General features: G+C 48.1%; 1 protein-coding gene across 17 annotated transcripts in view; it reads right to left on the minus strand.

Moving 5' to 3' along the window:
- Positions 1-15,776, minus strand: part of GRAMD1B (GRAM domain containing 1B) — a 161,351-nt gene that overhangs the window by 61,657 nt on the left and 83,918 nt on the right. The window contains exon 1 of one of the 17 annotated variants that reach the window (XM_029915182.1): positions 166-525. The exons of the other annotated variants lie outside the window; for them this stretch is intronic. Within the exon in view, the coding sequence (XP_029771042.1) occupies positions 166-212 (47 nt within the window). The 5' untranslated portion in view covers positions 213-525. Of the gene's footprint in view, positions 1-165; positions 526-15,776 lie in introns of those variants that run through there. 17 annotated transcript variants of the gene reach the window in all.

Raw genomic sequence — 15,776 nt, forward strand, 5'->3', positions numbered from 1 at the left:
GCACGCGGCCAGACAGGTCCTCCTCCTTACAGCACCCCCCCCAGGGGGGGCCCAATCCGACCCCCGGATGGGGGGCGGGCAGAGCTAGCCCTCCAAAACAAATGCCCAGAGGAAAACAAAGATAGACTGACACATACACACACACAGGCGTCAGTTGGCACTAACCTGGAAGCCATTAGGAACGGTAGTAGAGTGCAGTGCAGAGAACTCATTCATTCATGCATTGGGCAGTGGGGGGCGGGGGCAGGGAGCGGGGGCCCTGAGGACGTCGGAGGGCACTCACCTCCATGCCCACCCCGCAGCCCTGTTTCTAACCGGGGAGGGAGTGGGGGCGGGGCGCTCATGAGCTCAGGGAGCTGCCTTTCTCTGCGGTTTCACGGCTCTGGAGTTGTAAGCATGGCCCCCCCTCGGTTTTCTCCCCCCTCCCGCCTCGGCTGTTACTCGGTGTGGTCTGCGTGGTCGCGCAGCTACAGAAGTCCCTTTCTCCCTCGCCCCTGCTCCCTTTCTCTCTCTCCCAGACTCCCTCCCAGACAGCTGTTCTCTGGCCCCAGCACGCACGCGCACACGCGGGCACACAATTCAGACACGCACCCCTCGCGCGCGCAGGCACACGCGCGCACACGAGCAAGCGCGCGCGCACGCACCCTGCAGCCTGCCGCTTTACATAATGCAACTCTTTGGTGCAGTCGGCTAGGCAGCTCTCAATTATTCATGCCAGGTTGGAGGACAGAGCCTGAGGGAGGCGGGGTGGGGGGGGGGCGGGGGACGCCGCGAAGCATTACTTCCCCTCCATCCCCAAATCTGACCAAACACAAGATGATGCTCCCAGGAGATCCCGTGCCCTTTACTGCCACAGATTGTTTCCCAGGTGGTGCCTATTAGGTCAACCTGCATCAAGGAGGTGACGCTAAATCAAAACACAGGCGCCCGGCTCAAAATAGAGCTTGCCTCTTTCGAAGGATGACAGCCGCTCTCATGGCCTGAGCCTTGGGAATAGAGGACAGGAGGAAGGCAGCGCAGGAGACCAGAGTCTATGCAAGAAAATGGCTGAGGGCCTCTTCAGGGTAGCCTCTCCCAGACTCCCAAGACAGCGGGACTGATCCTCACAGACAAGGAAAATAACACTCGAGTAGGGCACTTGCAGTCCTGACAAAGGAGGCTCATCTGAGTTTTTGAACTCATGAGCTGTGCTTGAAAAGGTTTTTCTGTCCTGTCCATTCACTGAAACGCAGTGATTTCAGTGGCACTGCAATAGCCCCCAGACAGGTGTCCCTTCAAAGGAGAGGCAGGCAGTCTAGTCAACAAGAACAGTAATGGATATTTTGAAAGTCATCTATGACCCGCAAAGCACTTCCCTCAAGTTCACCTGATTTCTACAACAATCATCTGTAATAGGCCTCATTATGACCACACCTAATGTAAGGATTCTGAGCCTGATAAAGTGGATGGTCCCACAGCCAGAAGGGCTGAGCTGGGAATCCAGATCAGCCTAACACCCCAAGCATAACCTTGAGCCTCTGGAATATCACCATCACCTTTTGATGTTGTAGCAAGGGAAGCCCAAACCTGAGCCCAAACAAACAAGTACAAAAAGAATGCTGATGGCTAGCTCAGTGTTTCTCAAACTTCAATCCCCCGAGGATCCTGCTCAACCACAGATTCTAACGTGTAGGTCTAAGGGAGGGTGCAAGAGTTGGCCTTTCTAACAGACGCTCAGGTGATGCCCATATTGCCATTCACAAGGCCCCATACCTGGGGTAGCAAAGAGTTGATGTATGTATCCTCACTTTCTGGATGTTCCTCAAGGACAGAGTTCTGTCTGTCTGCTGCAGCTGCACAGGATAACATGCTGAAGTTGAATAATAATTATAATCTCTTGATGTCACCTGTGTCCCGCTCACCAGACACATGCTGGGAGCTACTACATCCTGGGCATCTGTTGGCAAAAAGTCTCACTTTTGCCTACAGGCTCTGCCTGAAAGGTCTTTCCAGGACTGTTTTTGTCTGCAGTCCATTGACAGACGAGCAGCTTCCTGGTATCAAGAAGCTCACAGGTTTGGGTGTCTGGCCTTCGCTTCAGTTACCCAGGCGAAGTTCACCTCCAAAGAAAGGTGGACATAAGCTTTGCCCCAGTTCTACCCACTCCTACCTGTCTGGCTCAAGTCCTGCCCCTTGTGAAATACCTTCCTTGCTCTGGGCCTCCCAACTCCCTCCCCTCTTCTGGTACTCCCTAGAAAGAGCTTGCGCTTTGGACTTGAATCTGCACGCAAAGCTAAGCTTTGCTGCTTTCTGGCTCTCTGACCCTTGTGTTAATCCATCTACCCTTTATTTCAGACTCGGCCTATTCATCTGAAAAGGCCAAGAGTATCTCTTTCCTCTCTTACACTGTTGAAAAAATGATGGACTAAAACAAAGGCATGGCACCCAAGAAAAGTTGGTATCTCCCCCACCCCTGGCCTTATAAACTATAGTACACTATTGGAAACTTAATTGGAGATTCTTTTGTTCGCTCCATTGGTTTCCTCTCCCTAAGAAGGTTTTAGGCTACTGCTTTCATGTCCTTCCAACATGTAGGAGTTCTGGGTACAGCACAGGTATGTGGTAAATATCTTTGTACTGGCTGTCCTGCTCTCTATTAAGACAGTAAACAAAGGGGTTGGTGGAGTCAACCAGACAGCACCCTCATCTCGGCTTCCCCACTCGCTTCCTGTGTGACTTTGGACATGTCATACTAACTTTTCAGAGGTTTTCTTATGTCCACTATAAAATGCACAAATTCATCTTTCCTCTGAAAACTCCTCCACATCCCCCCATTGTGTTAGTATCTTTAATGGTTTGAGAAAAAATTTTTTTAATTTTATATTTGAGAGAAAAAAAGAAAGAGAGTGAGCGAGGGAGGGGCAGAGAAAGAGGGAGACATAGAATCCAGAATCCCAGCTGTCAGCACAGAGCCTGATGTGGGGCTTGAACTCACGAACCACGAGATCAGTATGTAAGCCGGTCAAATGCTTAACCGACTGAGCCACCCAGGTACCCCCTCAACAGTTTAGATTAATAGCAGTGGATTAAAAGGGTAGGCTAAGAGATCGGACTAAGCTGATTTCATATACTGGTTCTCTCAATTCCTAATTTTGTGACCTTCGAAATGTTAGGTTCACTAAGCTTCAGACTTCTTAATCTTTAGTCAAAAAAATAACAAAATCTTCCTGGACTGTGTGAGGACTAAGTGAGGTAAATACATGTAACATGCTTTTCACTGTATCTGACAGGGTACCAGATACAGAGCAACATCATGATTATCAACATTGTTCAAAAAGAATAGCTATTAAAAAAAGAATGAAAGGTAACTTCTAGTGGTGAGACAGGTATTCACAAGCTTCAACTGAGTCTGGACCTAAAAATGTCTGTTCCTTAAATTGCGTGTTCTGCTCCCTGCCATCATCAGAACGTTCTTTTTCTGCTGCTCCCCAACTGGACCTTGATAAATAACAGGAAAGTTACAAAGTAAGCAAATCAGAAAATCTAGGCTGCATCTACTGTGTTATAAAATGTAAACCTTTTCTCCATGATCAGAAGCTCCTCACTTGAGCTACATAAAACCAAAATTAACCTGATAATAAATAGAAATAGAGTACCTTTTGTGTGCGATGCAACTTGCTAACTCTCTGATGTGAATGATCTCATCTAATCCTGCCAACAATGTTACGAAAGAAGTAAGTACTTCTCACCCTCATTTTTCTGATGGGTTAATAACAAAGAGATGGAGGAGGGTTCGCTAACTTTCCTATAGCGTAGGATTCATGAACAGCAGAACATGTATCTGAAACCCTGACTGCCTTACCAGAGTCCCACTCTTTTTTTTTAAATTTTTTAATGTTTTATTTGTTTTTGAGAGAGAGAGATACATGGTGAGCAGGGGAGGGTCAGAGAGAGAGGGAGACAGAATCAGAAGCAGGCTCCAGGCTCTGAGCTAGCTGTCAGCACAGAGCCCGACGCAGGGCTTGATCCCACGAACCGCGAGATTGTGACCTGAGCTGAAGTTGGATGCTCAACCAACTGAGCCTTCCAGGCACCCCACCCAAGTCCCACTCCAAACCACTGCAGCATGCAGGAAAAGTGCTGCTGATACGTCATTAGGGAGCCAGGGGCTTTCTTGTGCTAAGAGTGTTTACTAGATTTGCGCTGCTCCCTCATCCTCCCTGAAAGTCACAGCACAAACTCTGCAGAGGCCTCTGAGTCCGAGAGATGGAAGACCTGTGATGTGAAGGAGCAAACCAGCTTTTGGAAAATGCAACAGACTCAATCTCCGCCATTTAACAGCTGAGCTGCTTGGCACCTAAATTCCCAAACTACTTTTCTGTAAATGAATTTAGGAAACGGGAGATAAAAGTAGGTATCTTTTTCTGAATTAAATCTTTCCCTTAGAGATATGGAAAGCTGACATTAGTTTCTATTTTTGAAGAGAAAAGAGGTTTTCTGAGTCCTGTGCAGTATCAAAAGCACTTTTCAAAGAGTACCCTGGAGGAATGGCAGGAAGAAAGAGAAGTTAAGGTGCACAGGCAAATCCAATCCGGCCCCACTCAACAGTCCCGTTCGATCACATTCTATAAAAAGAAGGTTGGTGTCCACATAGTATCTTGTTCACCAAGAGCACTTAATGGGAGCGCAAAGGATAAGGTCCTATTATTGTAACTTTGAACTCTACTGCCATCCCAATGAAAACAAGATTTTTTTACATAGTAGGTACTTTCATTTTAACTAAATCTGAATTTCTTGAATTCTGGGGAATGATCAACAAAAGTGAACTCGATTACACGACTACTATCCAAAACACAGTTGCTAATCTAGGAGATCCCTGAAGTGTTTGGTAAGTCAAAGAAGGAAAAGGAATAAAGATGTGACATTTACTGAGAATCTACAATCTGCTAGGCCCATATATTATTTTATTTACTTATAAAACTTCTTTTTAATCTGATGAGAAAACTAAACATAGAAGCCTATCCTGGGCTTCTTACCCAGGGCATCTGAGTTCAGCTCAGGTCACGATCTCACGGTTTGTGGGTTTGAGCGCCACATCGGGCTCTGTGCTGGCAGTGCAGAGTCTGTTTGGGATTCTCCTTCTGTCTCCCTCTCTCTCTGCCCCTCCCCTGCTCGCATGCCCCCCCTCAAAATAAATAAAACTTAGGGGGGAAAATAGCCCATCCTTACTCCCAAGGTCACACAGGTATTCCTAAAACCCATGTTTTCACCACACAATGCTACTTCCATAAACAAAAGCCTATGAAGTAAAAGGCATTTCAAAAGTTATCGAACTTGGGGTGCTTGGGCAGCTCAGTCGGTTAAGCATCCAATTTCGGCTCAAGTCATGATCTCGTGGTTTGTGGGTTCAAGCCCTGCATCAAACTATGTGCTGACAACACAGAGCCTGAGGCCTGCTTCAGATTCTCTGTCTCCCTCTCTCTGCCCCTTCCCCATTCATTCTCTCTCTCTTTCATAAATAAACATAAAAAAAATTTAAGTTACCACACTTAACCCAAACCAGTTACAATCATAATATTGCATTTAACCCTTGAAACAATACTGCAAGTCAAGTCCCGTTGTTCCTACTCAGGCCAGTTATCCATTTATTGCCCCCCAGGCCCAAATCCACCCTTCTTTGCCCTCCCTCATGATGCTGGAGGTGTACCCTGTGAACATTCCTACGGCCTAAGCAGCCTCACTGGTGCACCTAGCAGGCACTTGCTGGATTACCCGCCCCAGCCTGCAGCACCTCAAGAACTCTGTGTGCCACAACCACAGCCTCCCCGGTGAACGGTGGATCTCCGCCTTGCAGGGGGATCACCCTTGTGGGTGTGTTCCTTCGTTGGGGGCTCGGCTTCAATCCTAAAGGTGGTGGCTGCTCTCTACATCTGTTATTCCTGCGTTCTTCAGAGCCCTCTGTTCACCTGTTAAAGATTCTCAATGTAAAATCATCCCCCTTGGCCTCGCGGCTGTGCCGTCTCCTGACTGAACGCTCCTTGACACACTGCCACAGCAAGGAGCAACAAGAAGCACCATCTCTGCCCTCGAGTGACGCGGCAGTAATGGCTACTTAGAGCATTCTGTGAGCCGGAGATTTTATGGATTCAGTACGTGTTCCTTCGTTTACTCTGCACATCAACCCTACTTCACAGTGAGATACCTCAGAATTTACATCATGTCCTCAGGTCACACAGGCAGTGGACAGAGAGGCCAGGACAGGTCTCTCAGCACTCGGGATGCCATACTCAGCAAGAGTTGGAACAGGAGAAAGAAGTTAGACTGTTAGCCAGAGAGGTCCACCTATATCCAAAGAAATCAAAATACGAGAAGGGGCCACCATGAAGGGTCATTCAAGTATGTCTCCATAGTGGACAAGAGCTGGGGTACCCTGGTCAACAGGTGCTCCGAAGACCCCACTAAATAACTCTCTCCAGATTTAATGCTCCGGGTAGTTCCCATGTGTTATGAACCATGCGTGCAAGAGAACTGATGATCTGCACATTTCCGCCCTGACCTGAGTTCCCCTGACCCAGACTTTAATCCACAGAAGCTGGGTTGGGGGTGTCTGAAAGGGTATATTGAATGCCTCTGACCCAGCTGTAACCCAAGACATCTCATTAATACTGCATCTCTCACATGAGGAGGAGAGATGTCTATGTAATTAAAACCTGAAGCAAAACATGGGGGAAGGCACTGAGGGGACAGGGGGCTATAACATGGCTCCGCTCTTGCTCTGTGGCGAACCTGTGTCACCACTGACCCAGCGCCCAGTCTGGCTCTAGGCATAGATCGGCTCTAGGCAGTAGGATAAGAAGACCAAGCCCCTAGCCCACTGGAAACACAAACTTTCTGGGCTTAGCTCTCCTTCTATGTATTAGTCAAAGCTGCGTTCACCATGCACGTCAATCCCCTTCTCCCAATTTTCTTATAATCCTACATGAATAGAATAATTAGCTTTTCTGAGTATCCCCTTTTTCTTTTCCGAATGTTCCCAACCATCCATTCCAGATTTTCAGCCTGGATCAATTGTAAGTCCACCGAATGATCCATGCAGGTGATTCCCAAACTCTACTGTACTTTAGAATCACCTAGACATTTTTACATATTCCCAATGCACAGTCACACCTCCTACCAATTAAATCAGAATGTCTGGGGATGTTCGTAAAGATCTCCAGGTGACTACAAAGTACAGCAAAAGTTTAGACACCACTGGTCTGTAGGACTTTAACCTAAATTCTCTAGTAATGTAATATAGAAATTAACTTCTGGGATGTCTGGGTGGCTCAGCTGCTTAAGCACCTAACTCTTGATTTTAGCTCAGGTCACGATCTTAGTTTGTAGGATCAAGCACCGTGTCAGGCTCCACAGAGCCTGCTTGGGATTCTCTCTCTCTCTCTCTCTCTCTCTGCCCCTTACCAGCACATGCATGCACGCTGTCCCTCTCAACATAAATAAATAAGCTTCAAAAATATATAGAGAAGTTAGTTCTGGAGGTATAGTCTAATAATCTGTATCCCCTGGATATCAATTTTTTTAAATCTAAGACATTTTTCTTGTCTTTTAATGATTTCCTAACTAATAATCAGAACTGATACTCATCGAGATCTACATGCCAGGTCTTGTTTCAGGCACTTTATGGAGGTTACATTGGGTTATAGCTCAGTTAATCTTATTATTCCAATTTCACAGAAAAGAAATTGACTAAAAAGATGATGAGCACATCTGCAAGTTTGTTAGACAGACCTGAGATGTCCTTCTTCCAGGACTAGAGACTTGAGCAAGTTTTAAGAAAGCCGAAATCCCCCCACGTTCTTTTCTCTGATCTTGAGTTCTAATTCCACCCAGTTCCATTTGCTTTGTTCTTCTGGTTTTGAAAATCGCTTTTTTTTTTTTAAAAGAGAGGACAAGTCTGGGTAAGTTTGGTGATATTCTTCAATGCAGTGAGAATTTCTCCTTCTCCTAGACTTGTAGAATCCGAGCAGGTGCTCCATGACCTCAGCATAAGAGTGTTCTGTCCCCCCCGCTCCCCCGCCCAGAAAGCACAAATCCCCAACACATGATCGGAACACCACAGCTCATAGGTAGAAAGGTCCATGGGAGGAACTAGAATTGACTCCCGGGGAGGAAAAAATGGGATTGGGGAAAACGAGGATAAATGAAATAACCTCCAATCACGACTCTCTGGGAAGCAGGTAGTGGCAGGAATCTACGAGGAGCCCAGAAGCCTCAGGGAGGCACAGAGAAGTCAAAGTAGAAAAAGCGAAGGGGTACCAGGTGGGAGTGCAGTCCCAAGGATCAAACGGAATGTCACTTAACAGAAAAAGACAAGTTGTCCTCTTTGTAGGCAATTATAACTGCTTAAGCAAGAAGGCACCGAACCAAGAGACTGCCAGGAGGGTGGCTACAAGCCGGGCTGGGGACCTTTAAAACATGGGCAGAGAGCTCATCTAATTACTTAATTATGCAAATTAAGTAGTTTAAATTTAACTTAGCCCTCAATCCCAGGGTTAACACAGGTTAGCATGGAAGAGGATTAAATAACAACACAGGCCACCTAGTCCAGTGGTCTTTCCACCACTCAGAGTCACCAAGTTCTGGATACTGCCACCAGCTACCCTCAGACCCTCCATGTGTGACCCTCTCTGTCAAAGGTAGATAACACCCGTTCTAAAAAAGGGCACTGGTGAGGAAGAGAAAACGGAAGGTCACGTGCAAGTCCTCAGATCCTAGACACATGCAGGATATTATCATGTAGTGGTAACTCTGCCTTCCAGAAGCAGGTACGTCTTTCCCCAGCTCTCTGGAGTCAGGGCTGCTGATGGGCCATGGAAGCTCCTCTTCGGGAACTGCCCTTGACCAAAGAGAATAGCTTCACCAAAGAATAATGCCTTCTCTGTGAAGACAGACCACACCCAAGGGACAATCCGTCCCTAAAAGGATACGAAAAGAAAACTTGATTCTTTGTCTCAAGGTGGGATGACTCTGCAAGGCCATTCCAAAGCCAGGGATTTTCATGGAACTGATCAAAGCCTCTTGCAAGTTCATCAAAGTTTAACTTCTCCCTCTGTCCAATCCTGATTCCGTCACTTACTTACAGGTCTGCTCCCAAGAGCATTTCCCAATAAAGCTCCTGCAAGGCGAATGTGCCTGTCACTTCCAGGGTCTCTTTCCAACCTAAGACACACACCAGTTATCATGAAGGAATGTGTGTGAATAGGGCGGTGTTGAGAGACACATCGCTCAGGGGTAAGGACATGGCTGAATCTCAAGACTCAGGAATTCAGCACAAGTCTGGGCTTTCTAGAGAGTTCTGCCCCCAACCCCGGGAGAGGCAGATAACCACGGTAGGCTTTCTACCGCTGTCCACTACAGGATATTAGGAGAGACTAATCACCTCTCTGTAGAGGTAACTGACCTCTCCTTAATCCCGGATTAAGGTCTTTAAGAGGGAAGCCTGTTTGCTGGTGCCCCAGTTAAGATGTTGACATGTACTTAAGAAGAGAACTGAGTCCCTCCTGCCACTGGCTAGGGGCCTGGGCCACATGACCATCCCCTCCATCTCCCTCCACCCCCCTACCCACTCTTCCTTTAGCCTGAAGAACCAGAAAGCCGGGGCAGCTAATGGAGCTGACAGCATGAAAATCGTGTGGCTAGGCCCCTGCACAACACTGGGTGCTAGTGAGAAAGACAGGAAGAAGGGTACCTTAGGGCCAAAGGGAGTGAGGATCATGATGAGTTAAGAAATCCTAGTCAGAACAATGACTGTCCCCAGATGGGAGGGCTTGAGGCCATGCTAGAGGCGCTGCTGGCTCCTGCCCATCCCACACACCCATGTGTCATAGAAGTTCGGTTGGCTAGTGGGGCCAGACAAGACAGAAAACCAGGCAGAAAGCAAAGTCCCACAGCTCATTTTTCAAGCATCGTGACCTAGTTCCTCCTAACATCAACCCCGACTCTCCAGGAGGGAGGTCACTAAAAGGGCTCTTGCACAGGCATCAGAAGAACTTCCAAGATCTCTCTTCCCATAGGACGGCACATAATGGACTCCTGGAAGAGCTGTCCAGGGCCGGCTTTCTGCAGAGGTGCCCATGCTGCTGTGTGAGGCTGCCAGACCCCGGCTGGGCTTGCCCTTAGCGTAGATTGTTTGTACCTATGGGCCTCTTTTTTCAGCATCCATTGTCCCTGCACGTGTCCAGCGGTGGCAGTCAGCCTGCTCAGTCACCGTCCCCAAAGAGTCCCACTGGGCTGCTAATGCTATTGCTCCCAAGACAGCCCCCCCCCCCCTTGGTAGGGACCCAATATACATTTGATTCTCGAGGAGGACAATGCAGGCTAATGCAGGAGTGACTGACATGCTGCAATCCAAAACTCACTTTATGAGAGCATCCACCTTCACGGGGGATAAGCACCTAGATGACACACACTAGTGTGTGACCCTGGATGGGCCTCTGGGCCTCAGTTTCCCCATCTGTTATATGAAAGGGTCGGGTCTAGATGTCCCCCTCATTCTTCACCTCACACATTTCAAAGTGCTAATTAAGAACAAAAAAAAAGCTTTGTGATCACAGTGGGGGTGGGGGCAGAAAAAGGCAGTACTGCTGACCACAGTTGCCCGGGCCATGAGCTCCTGGGTCCTGGTCTTTCTACTTTCTCCCTTCTGACCACATCATTGCCTTGAACTAATAACTGCCTCTCCTGTTCCTCCCTCTGCACCTCCAGTCTCTAGAGAGAAGAGCGAGAAAGCTGTGCTCAGCAGCTGGAAGGTTCTCTCCCTAAACTCCAATCCAATCCTTATTAGAGAGTTGTGGCACTGCCTGACTCTTCCAGTCAAAACCTCATGGGGGGTGGGGGTCGGGGGACAGGTAGGCACTGAAGAGATCTGAGTAAGGAGGTAAGCAGCAGCCTGGCAAGCTGGTGACGCTTACCACATTTGCTAGGACATCCTGGCGGCCCTACGCCCTCCAACCAAATCAACTCTCACCAAAATGAAATTCTCTTCTCACAGTCCACACACCGTTGATCCTTCAGCCATGCACCCTGGACACTGAAGACTGCCTAATGCAAGGGGGAGGGGGGCAGTGCAGAATAAGCCGCTGACCTGCTGGCCAAGGACCTTTCTTCTCCAAAGCTTGAAGGAAAGTGAAAGTCTAGTTACTGGTGGGCAAAAACCAAAAGCTCAGCATGGACTCAGGTGGCTCCGAGAATAATTAAACTAAATTCACAGGACACCTGGGGAACCCAGTCAGTTAAGCATCCGACTTCAGCTTAGGTCATGATCTCATGGCTCGTGAGTTCGTGCCCCATGTTGGGCTCCATGCTGACAGCTCGGAGCCTGGGGCCTGCTTCAGATTCTGTCTCTGTCTCTCTCTGCCCCTCCCCTCTACATGCGCATGTGCATGCGCGCACACACACACACTCTCTTGCTCTCAAATATAAATAAACATTAAAAATATATATAAATTTGAGCCTCACCAACAGAAGCAAGTGGAAGAGGTAATAAACGTAGGTAGGAGTGTACTTAGAAACAGTACCGCACTTTACAGGGTCTACTGGTTAGACAAGATAAATCAGACAGTGTGGGTCTGCCCTACACAAAACTGTGAAGTAATTAGATATTTAGGCTGAAGGACAGATGCCTCAGAGTAAGCAGGGTGTCAACTATTTGAAAAGGAGAGAAGAGAGAAAGCCAAAGGAGGAAAAGGCCTTATTTTTGTTTTGTTTCTCCAAAGGGAAGTTATTTGGTGGCATAGAATTGGGTTTGAAATACGAGGGAATATTCTATGAGTTTTGGCAGCCAAACATTGTAAGAGGCTGGCTCATAGTGGGTGAGTTCCTAGTCAGGTTGTTGGTTTCATATCCCCATCTCCAGGAGGGTCCAGATGACCTTCCAAAACCTCCTGACTCCTCCACAGACATCATCTGTGGCCAAGCAGCCCCGAGCAGTAGATGATGCCCAGGGAGGCTCTGACATGTGAATGAGCACAGGGCCTTCCGATTTTTGTAAGGAAAACCACTAGGGATCTCCATCTGTTTCAATTCTGCACGTTCCTCTTCCCCAAACTGAGAGGTAAGGTCTTCCTCTACTGTTCGGGGCCAAAAATAACATCCACAGCCTCTGCTCAGCTCCAGCATATAAAGGCTTTTGGATCTCACTCCGCCCAGATCCCCACCCAAAGCAGTGATCTCTCCTGCAGCTCCTTCGATGAGGAGAGGAAAAAAAAAAAAAAAAAAAAAAAAAACCAATGGAACTTTCCCATTAGCCTCCAAAATGATGAATCAATACTCTTAAGTAATAGGGCAGGTGGCCAAATCTTTCTCCTGAGGGAGGCTGACAAAATTAGTCTCTCTATCCACTGAAGTCCTGCTCCTGCGCATCGCTGTGGGTCTCTGAGCCACCAAAGGTATCAAAACCACCTCCCCCCAGGAACACAAATGGTCCTGTGACGCTTCCTGGAAATCATGTAAAATATGCTCCAGTAGGAGTGAGCGGATGCTAGGAAAGCTCTGCCCACTGCTGCGTTCCCTCTATGCTGACATTTGCAATCAACATGGAAAACATCCACGAGACGTGCCCTGGAGGACTGGCTTGTTTTCTTCTAAATAGTCTAGCATTTGACTCCCCCAAAACCCTTGTATCAGGATCTACAAAATACCACCGACTGGGTGTGTGGCATTAGAACCCTCTGGTCTCCCCCACGGCCTTTTGTCCTGCCCTGAGGACTTCACAGCACACCCCAAGGTGGGAGTAGAGGGGTGCAAGGGGGACAAGAAGCAGAAGAGCCCAGTCCTTGCAGGCTGGGTGTCCTTTCTCCCCCAGCCTCCCTGACCTCACGCCATGTCCACAAGCAGCCAGAGAAATCTGACTCCCGAGTGCACAGAGAAATGACAGAGCTCAGGATGAAAAAGAAGCCCCGAGCTGGATACTTAACGTGGAAAACTCGAGTCCAACAGCATCATTTTCAGGAAAGTAACGGTTTTGCAAAACCAAAAAGTTATAATAACAACTTGTTTGCATGTTCAACCCTAGTGCCCGCTTTGACTCAGTGGTACAGTGGTACCTCCCACGTATCCCTGGTTACACCCCACCCCACCCCGTCCCGCCCCTGCCGAGCCACCACAGCCTCTTCTGTCCATTCTCCTTCCTTGAGGTCAGGAGAGCCGTGCAGACGGTTCAATTTAACTCAGGGGATTGAGTTGGGTGTGGACAGTAATTATAATACCTTGTGTTTATGTCTAGCTATTTCTGGCCTGAGTTTGTTTTCCCTTCCTTCAATTCCCTCTGTAGAGGTCAGCCAGCCTTATAGATGTGGCTTCTGCCCCTTCTTCTGATAGCATTCCAAAGCTTATCCACATCACCTCGCCTAGAGGTAGGAGCCAGGCAGGGAATGTTCTCCTCCCTCTCTAGGGCAGGGCAAACAGCCAGGCTGCCTTCTCCGAGCGAGTCATGGAGATCTCGCACCTGACAACTGCCAGTCATTCACCGAAGCATACAAGGCCAGCGCAGCCAGGGGACTTTGCCACTAAAAGACTATTCGAACCATGTTCCCTGACATGGATGGTCAGTTTATTTAAAAAAACAAAATTCACAAAAACAGTATACGATACTACTGACGTATTAATTTTATTGTAAGAACTCTATAAATGTCAACTCTGTTAATTCTCATCATCATCCTATACAGCACATACTAGATTATCCCTATATTACAGGTAAGAAAACTGAGGCACAAGAGAGGCTGAGCAACTTACCCAAGATCATAGAGATAGTAGCTGGTGGGGCCAGGATTCAAACCCAGTGGACCAGCTCCAGAGTATTTGCTTTTAACCACTAACAAGAGGCCCCCTTGCTCAAATTCATGAGCCCCATGCAGATAGTCTGATTCCATAGGTCCCCACATGATTCAGATGGCCAGCCAGGCTTCGAAAGTACTTAGTGAGAGCCTCTCAAACTGTGGCGTGCTTATTGCTATTCAGATTCTGGAACTGGAACCTAGAATGGACAGTTTTAACAAGCAGCTAAGGTGAATCTAGTGCCGGTGGTTCACGAAGGGCACTGTGCAGAAAACCCCAGTCCTATCGCTTCACCCCACTCACCTGTACAAGTAAACAACTCACTGGGGCACCTCTGCAGCCAGCAGAGACCATTCATTCTCTGCTAGAGCCATGCCCTGGGGGAGGGGTAGCAGGGGGAAGGGAAGGCTGGGGGAGGGCTAGTCCGTTCTTAAGCCTTGGTGACTGAGGCTGCCTTCAAGGAGGGGAGGGTGGGTGACGGAGAGCTCACCGTCCCTCCACTCTTGACAGGCTGCACATCAGAGGGGGACACGCAGTTGGTAATGGGAAAAGAAAAAAAGACTGGGCGGTCTGGGCCCCCATCTCCCATTGCCAGAACAATGGGCTCTTCAAATCCATGGCATCTGAACTGGCAGCTGGCCACCAGGAAAGAAAAGAGCTCGCTGTCCCTTTAAGGACGCCCTCTTTCCACAAAGGTCAGAAATGCCAGCTCAGCCTGCCCAGCAGCCTGCCCGTTTTGCCACTTTGGTGCCCAGTGGCTCTGGGCCATGCTCCCCCCCTCCCCCTAAGCTGTTCTCTGGGCACCTGCTGTCTTCTGAAAAAGACAGAGCACCTGAGGGTCAGCTGCTGCTCCAAATGAGGTTCAGCCATCTATCCGGCAGGAACTGCTGATGTGCAGGGAACCCAAGACCTCATTTGCCTCTCAAAATCATTCCCCCAGGAGAGTCAGCCCCAAGAAAGTGGAGCTTGGGAGCCAAGGTCAGAAAGATGACTGCAGGAGGAGGCATGGGGTCAAAAAGAAAACTGACCGAGGAATGGACGCTCCAAGAAAAACATGATATTTTGTCCAGAAGAGCAAAGGCTGATGGATGAAAGATCCAGAAATCACAAAGAGATGGGGTTAGAAAGTGGAGGTTGGGAAGAAAGGGTGAGGTGTAGGGGGGTGGCAGGAAATGCAGGGGAGGGGTAGGTAGGCCAAGAGCTCTCCTCCTACAGACAGGGTTCAGTTGCTACCACTTTATGTAACCCAGGCCACTTCCCTAACTTCCCTGAGCCCCAGTTTCTCTGTAATTTGGCATTTACTGCACAGTAAATAGATATCAGAAACTAATAATGTCTGTTATATTAGGGCACTAGCCACTGCATGTGGGTCTCACAGGCAGTTCAGATGGTCGGACTAATGTGCTCAAGAAGCCTGAATCCTAGACCACAACACCGGTTCTAATAAGTCATCTAGCAAATATGTGCCATGAGAAAAGGGGGCACTCACTGAGCAAACTGAATGAGTTGGTGCAAATCATGATTCTCCTGGAAAAACTGCTGAAAATTAGCCATCTATTCATAATATAAAGCAGGGGTCAGAAACTTTTTCTGTAAAGGGCCACACAGCAAATATATTAGGCTTTGCAGCCCACAGAGTCTGCCATCAGCACTGAACTCTTATTTCTGTAGGGTTAAAGCAGTCGTGAACAACATGGAAATGAAAGAATGTGGCTGTGTCCCAATAAAACTTTATTTACAAAAAAAGAGGCAGCAGGCTGATGGATGGCTTTAGTGGAAGAAAGGGTGAAATCCTTATGGGATTTATTCCTATGGAATAAAAGATACGGAGGCAGAATCCTATTTCTTGCTCTTCTATGCTTGGGATTGTGAAAACTGTACCCACTGACTTGATTTCCAAGAAAAAGGTCCGGCCAACACCAGCCAATGGGAACGACTTATGCTGGATTCTTCAGCATCTATGCCCG

The sequence above is a fragment of the Suricata suricatta genome, chromosome 11, assembly GCF_006229205.1.
Source record: "Suricata suricatta isolate VVHF042 chromosome 11, meerkat_22Aug2017_6uvM2_HiC, whole genome shotgun sequence".
Classification (NCBI taxonomy): domain Eukaryota; kingdom Metazoa; phylum Chordata; class Mammalia; order Carnivora; family Herpestidae; genus Suricata; species Suricata suricatta.